The sequence below is a fragment of the Fistularia commersonii genome, chromosome 8, assembly GCF_037954325.1.
Source record: "Fistularia commersonii isolate RoL2024-O1a breed Wild chromosome 8, RoL_Fcom_v1.0, whole genome shotgun sequence".
Classification (NCBI taxonomy): domain Eukaryota; kingdom Metazoa; phylum Chordata; class Actinopteri; order Syngnathiformes; family Fistulariidae; genus Fistularia; species Fistularia commersonii.
Window position 1 is genome coordinate 11,332,581 of NC_141291.1, and position 12,256 is coordinate 11,344,836.

The 12,256-nt window shown below is 42.5% G+C and overlaps 1 protein-coding gene across 4 annotated transcripts in view; it reads right to left on the minus strand.

The window, feature by feature from the left end:
• Window positions 1-12,256, minus strand: part of ctdspla (CTD (carboxy-terminal domain, RNA polymerase II, polypeptide A) small phosphatase-like a) — a 34,109-nt gene that overhangs the window by 11,325 nt on the left and 10,528 nt on the right. For 3 of the 4 annotated variants that reach the window (XR_015106524.1, XM_086151156.1, XM_086151157.1), the window contains exons 2-3: window positions 3,577-3,743; window positions 2,273-2,305 (exon numbers count right to left, since the gene is read on the minus strand). Coding sequence is in view for 3 of the 4 variants with exons in the window: in XM_086151156.1 (XP_086007282.1) it covers window positions 2,273-2,305; window positions 3,577-3,743 (200 nt within the window). In the remaining variant the exon portion in view is untranslated. The remainder of the gene's footprint in view (window positions 1-2,272; window positions 2,306-3,576; window positions 3,744-12,256) is intronic. The other variant, XM_086151158.1, reaches the window with a different exon arrangement.

Sequence of the window (12,256 nt, forward strand, 5' to 3'; positions counted from 1 at the left end):
CATCTATATGTGTCAATTTACAAATTCACACTTATAATGTATATTTCTATTTGTGTGTGTGTGTGTAAATATACACATATTTACACGCACATGAACTTTCCCTGGCATGTGCTAGTACGTTTCAGCGAGCTGACAGTGTTTATCATTTCTTATCGGGAACCTGCATGCTGATGAAGGCTGGGAACAATTCCCTGGCAGCAAGGACATCCAATGACATCCTGTCAAATCGTGATGAATGTGATTTATATATGCAGGTTGAGCAAAGAAAGACTAGGACCTTGACATTTTCACCAGACAGCTGCAGCCTGAAAAAAGCCTTCCACCCGGAGGAGCAGCCAGGGGGCACTCTACCGACCTGCCCAAGCCCCCTAACCTTGAAACGTGCTAGCAGATAATCTCACTTGATCAGCCCATACAAGTCCAACAAATTTCATCCATCCCACTATGTGCCAATATGACACATGTATGAGTATTAAAAATTAAATCTCTCGTTCTTTTTTTTAATCTCGATTTAAAGCTGAACATAATAATAGAAATAATGAGCCGATCCAAAGAGCTAATGAAGACCGTTAGGTGCAACCAGTGGCCCCAGATATTATTTAGTGACAGAATAGTCCCAGAAAACTTGTCTAGTTTGTTGACTTATAACAATGATTAAATGTGTTTTTAACATTATCAGCATTTTCCGATGCTGTCAAAAGTCAAGTAATCCAATAACAGATGCCGCTTACATCTTAATTTACCTCTGCAGATTCAAAAATTGATGCTCTTTGCCAGGGAGATGGAATACTTTTGCCCGCAGATAAATTTTGTGAGGCGCAATAAAGCCATCCTATTTTAGAGACTATTTTGTTTTAATTCCTGTGAACGTTTTAGTCAATCAATTTTCACATACACGTTTTGGTTATTATAGCTGGCTGACTGTCAGTTTAGATAATAATAGAAAAAAAACACCGAGGGGCATGTATAATGTCAAAAGATAAATTAGAAATGATGAAACATGAGGAAAAACATCACGAGCAACTCTGCTCATCAAAACACGATAACGATAATTGCTTGCAAATGCTACGTTTTATGTTCTGTGTTTTGACCTTTCCAGGTCAGTTGATGCCCGTTACCGTTAGGTCATTCCCGTTACCTTCCAAGTGAAAGAACGTGCTGAGCAGATCTTGTTGCCACACGTGACAAGGCTTGCCCAATGGGGGCGGTGATAATTTAAAGCTTGGCCGTGACATCGGACATTGTGACTGTGAAAATCCTCAATTGCCGTAAACTGAGAGGAAATAGCGGAGAATCCAAAATAGCTGCATCGGCATTGCAGGCATTAAAGTGTCAAAAATAAACATCCGCTCACATTTAAAACCAAATTCTAATCTCTAATCTCTTTTAAGGGATTGCACTACCTAGTCCTATAAGCTCAACTCTATGTAGTTTACTGACCAGCGATTGCAACGTAATATGCATATGTAGAAAATAATCTAAGTCAATCCAGAGATAAAGGCAAGCAAATCCGTTAGGCATGTGACATTCTGAGCTGAAGCTCTAAAGACTTTATTTGAAGAATCTGATAAAAGAAAAGTCAATCTCATCTTTGGTCAGTGGGAGGAGGAGGAAGCAGAGGTGCCAAAGAGAAGTTCAATTCATTAACCACACCGGAGTCAAACGACTGAAGTAAACAGATGAATATTCTTCAGCATATTAGAAAATAATGAATAAAATGGGATTTTTTATTTTTAATAAATAATGGGATCAAAATGATTGAATGGGATTTTTAGCAGACTGAGACCGAATCATGAATTTAATGATAGTAAAACTGGGTTTTCTTTAAGCTTAATTATAATTCAATCGGAATTTTTAAAAGACATGAATAGCATAATACCTAGTATAAAATTATTTTTTTGCTGTCTGACGGAAAAGGTAGCCGGTCTTTGAGGTGAGCAAATACAAATCTCGTTTAGGGCGAGCTGACGTAGGGCGAGCTTTTACGTTGGTAAAAGAATAAAAGACAGCAGTACTGCAAAACAAAGTGCGTCATTATATTATTTTTTAAAAATATTTCTTTAAATAATGATCTTGTTGTAATTGTTCCAAGCTGGAGCTGTGAGAATATTACGAAATATTTGATCAGCTACATAAAGCAAGCATAAAAAGCCCTCTAATGATCAGAATAGTATATCTGAGAATTACATCCGCATTCGTTTGAAAATGATGAAACAGCAAGCGTAAGGAAGATGGAAGCAGATGAAAGAAAATGAAAGATAATAATACATACACTGGGAATTGGGATAACCTGGACCTGGTCACTCTGGGGAAAAATAAACAGAGAAAGAAGAAGAAGAAAGGGGAGGTCGAGAGGGGACAGGGTGGAGGAGAAAGCAAAGAAAGGCAGTGAAAATTGGCGCAAAGAAATAATTGACAGCATCAATATTCTATTCGACAAATGTGGAAGGAGAGAGGGAGGACGAGAGGAAAGGGACGACCGGAGAGCCCGGTGATAAAAAGTGAGAACAACACACTTGAAAAACAAACAGAGCTGCCATAGAAACAAATACAGCTGGACAGAAATCCAGCAACGATCCACTGCTGGGAGGGACTGCGGGCACAAACCCAGCGAGAAAATCAGCCCCACACAATAACAAGGCGTTTTTTTTTTTTTTTTTAAACGTCCAGGTTCGCGAGGTTCACTCCAAATTAACAGGGGACTCGTTTGTTTAAGGGGGTCCGGAGCAGGTCAGCACCAACCACATGTATGGCGGTGGTGAAGAGCCACGCATTCCTTCCCTCAATGGGAGCCATATTACAGGTAAACAGAAGTGGAAATATGATATTATTTTGCTCCATTTATAGCCCAGTGTCCCTGCCTTGGCAGCAGAACGCCGTGTTTGTGGAGGAGCTTCGGGTTTTGGCGCCTTTTCCGAAACCAGAATGTTCGTTTCACACATCCCTGCTACACTGGTCAGACTGTGTGTGTAAGGAGAGGGGGAGGCGTGGGTGCCAGGCAATCCATCACACTGGACACAAGGTCCACTTTATGGGGATAAAAGAAGCAACAGTATGTGTGCATGCGTACATGCGTGTGTGTGTATACATGCGTTGTCATGGGTATATGGAGGGGACCAAGAAAGACTGTGCAAACGTGTGTGTGTATGTGTGTGTATCTTTGGAGGCTCTCTGCATGATCTGCTTGTTATTTGGTGTGCACACTTGTGTGCGTAGGCAGATATCGAAGAATGCGAGATGGGAAGCGAGCCCGTATTTTCAAGCAGTGGATGGTAAACAACCCCTGGGTTCAACGGGTTTGAAGCAGCTGGAAAAATTTGTGGAGGGAGCCGAGTGAGGCTGCGCGGCCCCTCGGCTCTCTGCAGGAAAAGGCAAACCTAACCGGCTGCTCCGAAACAAAACAACAATTACTACTCATTACCTGAGCTCTCGAGTGACACTTGATTTCTCTCATAAATTATCAACCGATTCCCACAGGGCTCTTTTTTGTCGGCCATGTCGAAGCAAATGGTATTTAATTTGGACTCCGGCCAGCTATGAGGTAAGAATCTAACGAGGGGGAGAAAGAAGCTTCACCTTGGGAGGACTGCCGTTCTCCTCTGGAGGTGGTGAAAAGGAGAGTGTCTTGTTGTTGGCGGGTGGCGGCTCCACATGGTAGTCATTGTAGTTGCGAAAGCAGCAGAAGAAGGGGCTGAAAATGCTCCGGCTCCGGTGCTTCTTTAAGCTGCTGTTGGACTGAGAGACTGGAAAAGAAAAGAAAGACAATTGAAGTGAAATGTTGAGATCTTTGAATGACAACTCGGGTAACGTTGCAAAAATACCCGTCCCGTCCCGTTGGATGTGGAGCTAGAGCCAGAAAAAGTCTGTTAAAAGGAAGAAAAACAACTAAGAAGTCTATTTAAATTCCAGTAAACACCAGGAGAGCTCAGTAATTCATGGTATATTGTGGTTTGTTTATTAAGTACAACAAATAAATGTAATTGGTTTCCATGGAGAGAATCCAAGGAGCAACCGCTCATACCCAAGCCGCCGGGAAATGCTGGGCTTTGAGACCGGCTCTGCACATTGACCAAACCGAAACTTCACAATTGTTTTCAGAAGACTTCAGAACCTCCGTCAACTGACAGTGGGAGAGAAGCGTCTGTCGTACAGTAAATTTCTGAGAAGCCCAAATCCTTCTTGTAATTCAGTTTTCATCGCTGGTTTCTACCTCTTCTGGTTTTTAGGATATTGTTTGATTGTTCAAGATAGGTTCTAATTCATTCATTTATTATCCACACCGCTCTTCCTGTTTCTTGTGAGGGTGCTGAAGCCTAACCTAGCCGTGATCGGGCGAGAGGCAGGGTCCCCCCTGGACTGCTCGCTAGAGCCACACTTCTGTTCGTACCCTCATTCACACATTCCTTCATTCACGTAATATTGTTGCGTTCTTAAAATAATTGTCCAAGTTATTGCCCAGAAAAAACAAAGAACTGAGCCCTATTTTGACTAAGGAGATGATTTAGGCCACAAAAAAAAGCAAAAAAATACTCCAATATTTTAAGAAGGTGACATACAACCATTCACTTGCTCCATTCACATGTCTAGGCAATTTAGGGTCTCCAATGAATCTCTTGCATGTTTTTGGACTGCGGGAGGAAACCTAAGAACCCAGAGGAAACCCACGCTGACGTTGGGAGAACATAAAGACCCCACACAGAAAGGCTCCCTGTCGAAATCAAACCAGGGACCTTCTTGTTGTGAGGAAGAATTTCTAGAAAAAAAATAATTGCACTTCCTTCAGAGTTCATTCCCAATTTAATATGATTTCTTGCAGATTTACAGGTATTTGTGTTAAATTGCTGGCAACTGCAGTGTCTCACTGAAAACACCACCAGATTAGTAGGGAATGAATCTGTGTCCGGAGGCTTTATGCATTCATGATCTTGAAAGTCAGCAATAGCTGCAGGATTACATCCACCACTTTTATCCCTGTCCGCGTAAGTTGAGGGATAATCCCGAAGACACAAGTCTGGTAAGCTTGCTCCAGTGGCACAAAGACAAAGAATTTACTCCGCACTTTATTTTGGCTTCCCTTGCCCCTGAGCAGCTTTCGTAGAACTGAGCTGGGAGCCGCCCACGACTGTGTATCCAAACATCCAACCTGCACATTTGGAACGTTGTACATTTCTTGAACTTGAGCCATTTAATTGCAACATCACCTGCTTCAAAGTGGGCACAGTGTCCTCTACATCAACGAAAGCTGCGTCCTCTAAACAGACGTGATGCGAGTGGATGTTTAGAGCTGCAAACTGTATGTGTGTGTGTTTGTGTGTGTTTCACATGCCTCGCTGCATCATAGTCATGTATGTCGCACAGCACAGTGACGCATTGGTTCATGCGTTAGGAAGCGGAGGGACAAAAATAAACCCAAACCCCCTTTGGGGAGGAAGTTCGGGTTAATTAACATTAAGAAAAATGTATGGGCAAAATGCATTCAAAAGGTAAGGAACTGAAAAGCTAAGATTTAAAAGCACTTCATGATAACTATGTCTGCACATCAAATATATTAAGAAATCTATCCTGACTGGTGTTGGTTCCAGCTGCTGCAGGTGTGCACTCTACAAGGAGCACCCCTCCAGTTTTACATTTTATCTGATCCTGAAGAGAACAACACACTCCCAACAGTTGCCGTTCAGGCTTACATTGCTCTCCTCCACTGTCTCCGATGCCCATGGCCTAGTTTCACACTGATGGAGAGGAAACACACAGGCTACGACGGCCTGTTGGCCTGATCATAATGATTTATGTTTTGGATAAAATTGAATTTTAGAAAGCAACATCGGCCTACATAGAAAAAAAAAAAAAAACTCTCACGGTGTCTTCAATAAGAGCGCTGTTAATCATCTGCTTAATCTTTTTAACGGTTATTTCAAAGCCTGCAAATGCAAAGATGTCTTCAGTGCTCTGAAGTGTCTATGCCCCAGACTTTCACTAGAATCATCATTTCTGCGCCTCGGAGCAGCCATCACAGCGTGCCCCCTCCCCCCCACCCCTCTACCCCTGTCCCCACTGCCTTGTTAATGTGCTCATAGAGCCATGTGACAGAGGCAGCCCAGTTAGCCATCCATGCTGAGGCTGTTAGCAGCCGGCTCTTTTTCTGAGAGCCTTTTTCGCGTTGCTACCCGAAACTGTCTTTGGGTTACAACAACTGGATCTGACAGGCTTCGGGCACTTGGTCTTCTTTGTTCCCCATGACTTTATACGCCGAAGCTTGTCGTGCATCCACGGACAGATATTAGTTGCCAAGAAGGAATGCTCGAGCACACGAGTAAAGCTACCCAATGTGAAGAACACAGCAATGTGCTGCTGCCGCTATGACTAGAGAAGTTATTTAGCGAGGAGTTGTGCCTTGGAAAGGTCTGAATCACTCACTGATGCTGCAGCTTAAAACTGGTAAGTATTACAAGCTAAATGAAATGTCAGGGTTTTGATAAGTGAAAAACAAAGGATACATCCAAGAGGAATCTATCAAATAGAAGAACGCACACACAGCATTTTAAGCACACACGCACGTACGCACGCACGGACACACACGCTTGTACTTGTGAACAACAGTTTGTAGTACATTGCAAAGACTTTCACTGATGTGCACATTCCCTTGTCCCTCCAAATCCTAACCACCTGAAAGTGTTTCAGAAAAGACAAGAATACAGTCCACACACACACACACACACACATACACACACACACAGACACACACACACGCAATTATGGTCAAGTAACTGGAATACTGTGGAATGATTGCTTCAAGACACAGAAATGCATGTAGTCTTCAATTACATCCGAAAGATGTAGACAAGCTTCTCCACTTTGACAACGTTGTTAGCGCATCCACCTCGCAGCAAGAAGGTGTCCCTTGTTCTATTTCAACGCAGGGGCTTTCTGTTTACATGTCCTCCCCAGCTTTGTGCGGGTTTCCTCTGAGTTCTCTGGCTTCCTCACACTGTCTAAAAACAAGCAGAGGGTTTATTGGAGAATCTGGTTGCCCAGACGTCTGAATGACAGAGTGGTGTCTATTTTACATGTGAATGAATGAATGAAAGGATGAATAGTTTGATGTCTCTAAACATGGCCAATGAAGGAATAGGCACCAGCAGCTCCATGATTAGTGAAATAGATTATGAACGAATTGATTAATTAATTAATTAAATAATAATTATACATATCTATATTGTGAATACTTTAAATTTTATCTTTAGGTGTTACATTTGATTTCTTACATTCCTAATTTCTTTACATTCATGCCAGAATGAGAGGAAAGGTGTACAAGACAACGGTGAGACCAGCGATGCTATTTGGCCTAGAAACAGCGACAATAACAAGAAGACAGGAGGTAGAGTTAGAGGTCGGAGAGATGGAGATGTTGAGGTTCTCTTTGCGAGTGACCAGGATGGATAGGATCAGGAATGAGTCTATCAGAAGGACAGCTCATGTTAGAGGTTTGCGAGAGAAGGTCAGAGAAGCCAGACCAAGATGGTTCGGTCATGTACAGAGAAGGGATAGTGAATATATTGGTAGATGGATTCTGGAAATTGAGCTGCCAGGCAGGAGGTCTTAAGAAAGACCAAAGAGAAGATTTATGGACGCAGTGAGAGAAGATATGAAGGTAGTTGTAGTGAGAGAGGAAGATACAGAGAATAGGGTTAGATGGAGAAGGTTGATTTGCTGTGGTGACCCCTGAAGGGAAAAGCTGAAAGAAGAAGAAGAAGAAGAAGAAGAAGAAGAAGAAGAAGAAGAAGATTGTCTTTACATTCATTATGATAATATTGATAATAAAAATTCCAATAATGACCATAAAATAATATGTTTTGGTTTAACTTTTATATAACATTATTTTTACAAAAAAAAACATTCATTACAGGCAGAATATGGGAGAACATTTGTAATTAAATACTTGATATTGATTGATGTGAAAATCCAGTATTTCTGCTTCTTAGCGATTATAATTCCAGATGTGTGTTTGCTACTGCCTCAGAAGTAAATAGAAAAAGATTTAACATATTGCTTTCAGATGTAAAGAATGCCTGAATCTGCTTCTGAACAAAAACTACTAAGATCATTCTTTCACAAGAATTCTTACCCTCCATTTTGTGGAGTACATCACTTCCTCCCCTGTACTGATCAACTGCCCGGGAAAAGCAGGTGGGAGCACAGGAGGGGGAGAGAAAGAGCAAAAGTTGTGAGGGTGGGGGAGGAGGTTTCGAACATGGGTGGGGACAGTAACTGTGGCCAGACAGCCTATACTTGTGTTTGATTCTTACTCCACCCACTCCTGCAGCAACACCACCCTATATAAACAGAGCTTTCTTTTCTCCGTTTGACACAAACAACGTATTTGAGAGGTGTGCACACACACACAAAATAAATGACACTGACATGACTTCAGTGCATGGTTCTCAATCAATATTTACAAGGAAGCAGTTGGGGGGGACTTTGCATGGCGATCCATCAAATATTTATCTGCATGAACAGCAACACATAAAGGCCAGAAATGAAAGTCTACAGGGTTATTAATTGGGAAATACAGCGTGAGAAGTGCAGGATGGTGCAAGTGGAAGTTATTTACCCAGTGGACGCATTTCATTCAACTGAGCGTGGTGCCTCGAAGCGTTGGCCCTTTATGTCCCAGCATCCGTGCTGGATGTTAGGTAACGGCAATAGAAAGCTCATTAGTAAATCAGAAGGTCTGGGCCCCATGTCACATGTTCAGGCACAACCACTAACAAGGCCGGAAGATGGAGAAAACGCAGGAAATTCTCAGCATTCCTGACAGGAAGAGATAATCACCCCGTGACCCACAGCATGGAATAATGCCAGACCCTGAGAAGGGGGGAATATGATCCCAGGCTTAGCTGACAACTTCAGAGGTGGCCCCATCTTATGTTTAAAATGTGGCCCTTTTTGCAGGATGTATGCCTTCGCAGCACTCTCTGTCCCTGCAAGACTATCTCGTGTTCAGGACGTTCAGGGGAACAAATGGCTCTGGATAAAATTCATTTCGATGTGAACTGTCATGATTTTAGTGCCCAGAAATATTGTGATATTTTGCATAACTGCAATGTGATTACGACCACACTCGCAACCGACTAGAATTTATTTTTTACCCCTTCAAACCAGTAGAGGGAAGCATATGGTGACCGGCCAAAGTAGAGGTTTGGATCCATAATACTGCAAGATGGACCTTTCCCGAAGGATTAGTCTGCTTATCCATGAAGGGTGAGTTGTTAGTTTGTAGGTTTCTTCTGATTACAACTGGAACTGTAATAATAAGCCATCACAGATGTCAAATGTGGAAAGAACGAGACTTTTAAAAGATTGTTATGGCAACTGAAAAAATAAACATTGAAGAGTTCCTTGAAAAAATGAAACTGGGGAAAAAAAAACTTTGCTTTCTAGCAATGAAACTGCATTACCAGATTTCAGCATTTCAAATTGCGAGTAAAAAATAATTATCATTATTAGTGGAAAATAACCCCAGACATTCACACATAAGTGGACACACGCAGCAAGTGTGTGACAAGCCATGCAGGTAAAGAGTCCGGCAGCACCAGGGGGGACGACAAGTGAGAGTCCAATGGGAGGCTGCAGCTTCAATAATTCAAACGGAAAACAGGCCAGTTTTAAATGGCTGAGGCGTGTACTTAACATCTGAAAAAATAAAACGGGAGAGTGCGCGAGGGTGGGGTGGGGATTCCATACAATCTTTGTAGTACAAAGCTTTTGTACACTTAAAAAAGATAATTTTTTTTTCTATCATCTGACAATAGTAATATGACATCATGGCAAGAAAACACCAACAGTCAGAAGTGTGGGTTTCTCTCCCCCTGTCACTGGGATACTGAGTGTAGGGTGTTTGCATTAAAAGTGAGGCCAGCTGTCTGGGGCTTATATAACACCCTGTCAGAACAAACACTTGAAGATTCAGTGCAGCCAAAGTAAAGAGCAAAATAACTCCCCCTTGATAGGACTCTCTTCATTCAGAGCCCGAGATCTAATGACTCAAGTTGACCTAATTCATGCTCAGCCTGAGCACCTGAAGCGAAAGTTGTTACATTCACCGGCGATCACTGGCAGCAGACCGAGGGGGGGCGGGGGGGTCCTCGGGTTCAGCAAAGTAGCACGGCAAAAGATATCCCTTGCATAAATGCACCACATGTCACACTGTGACGAAGCTCAGAGGAAACCCTCACAGTAAATCCTGCTCCGCAGTGAAAACAAAAGCTGCCACCAACATAATTACATACTTTGGATCCCTCCGGTTTATTCAATGAGGTAGATTCTAATACGCAAATAATCAAAATGCTATCAACCCCAACGGTCCTTTGGTTGAACAGTATATTGTATTAGTGGGTTTAATAGCAGATTTAGTTTTGTTTTGCGATGTTTGATGTGTTTTTCTGTGTCAAAATCTAAAGATTGTTAAGACATTTGTCAGAACAGAGAAACATGTGTGGCGTCCCAAAGCAGGTCTGGTCCAGAAAATCTAATTTTCACTTCCATTATCTTTGAGCAACAAGGCAGGTTAAACTATCGGAATTTTGATTAATTCATTTTCATTTTAATTACTTATACTGCTGTGCCAGTCTGCTGTTGCATTTTTACACTCTGGGCAACAAGACCCACACATCTTGCTTTAAAACACACTCTTTTTAGTGAGCTGTAGGGCCATTTCTACAAACGACACAGCGCTCTGACTCACATGTCAGTGAGTTCTTTGGCTTCAGTCAGTGTGCATGTGTTGAAACCTCGGGTGTGTATGTCCTGCTGTGAGGCCTCTTCCCCGGTGCGGGATCCAAGCTAAAGGACTCTGAGACAAGCTGCATCCTGTTAGAGACTTGAGATGCACGTGAGACATCGTGGAAGATGTGAAATAACATAAAACACCGATAGCCTTCACTAGTGTTGAAGTCCGGGTTGGACTATCTGTCTTCACTCCAATTAAATTTAATTTTAAGAACCACATTGAAACAGCTCAAGTCTGCAAAGTCTCTCCGGGAAAAAAAAAATCACATAATAATTTCTCCATCCTTTTTGTTCCAAAATTGCAAATCTTAATATTTTCACAATTGCTCAATACTTGCACTATATACTGCACACTCAGGGTTTGCAACGTTGCGACTTGAAGGTCTGTAAGAATCAATAATGACAAACATTGGGTTTTCCGTCGTCTGCCAAAAATCAATAACTAATTATCTACAATATATTATTATTTCTCTGAATGATTCAATCTGCTGCAGTTTCAGGAACGGTTTAGACTCACAATGAGAAGCTGTCACACATTATTGTAAAGAATCTGTTCAGTCCTTCATTAAAAATGATTATTAAATGTTTTTACAAACATTTGACTGCTGAAACGTGATAAGGGATATTGACAGCACATTGGCTCCCTGAAAACACACACACACACACACACACACACACACACACACACACACACACACACATGCAGCGAATCCCAATAGCTGAATGAAGCCAAGTAGCATCAGATGAGCTGAGCCTGCAGTTCTGCCTGAATGTGTGTGTTTACTGTGCAGCGTTCCTTGCCGGGATATGTGTGAGGCCATCAAGCCAATAATAGCCCAGTTTGATAAAATAAACTCCCATTAAGCCTCCGTGCTTCCCCCACAGACAGCTGAGGCTGCAGTGAAAATTACAGGCTGCTGAGGTACAACCGGTCCTAGCAGATGCCTTTAGTCACAGTGACTGACCCTCAGCTGCCCTTCTGCCTCCATTTCCTCACTTATCCCCAGATTTATATATACATACACATTCTACGTGACCTTATCTAACTGACATTCACTCAGTAACCCCATCGCACGTTGAGCAGGTCAAGATCGGGCTTATTAGGGATGAAACACTTAGTTGCCACCCGTGGCATCAGACTGATTCTTTGTGGTTCTACCCCGAACCCTGGCACAGAGCGGGTCTGTTTTCCACGCTCACACACATGTAGGTAGTGCAGTAGTGGTGCCAGGTTCCCTGCCTGCCTGCCTGCCTGCCTGCAGCCCACAGGGATGACGGCTGCTTCTTGAGTGCTCACTGAGATAAAGGAGATGACAAGCTTGGGGGACTTAACCCACTGAGAGCTCAGGGAGAAATAATGAGGGAGATCTGACTATTCTACTGGAGTAACGCAACCCGTCAGAACACAACCCACGCTATTTGGGGCTGTAGCAGTTTTTTCGTTTTTTTTTTTTTTGGCTTTTTGTTTTGT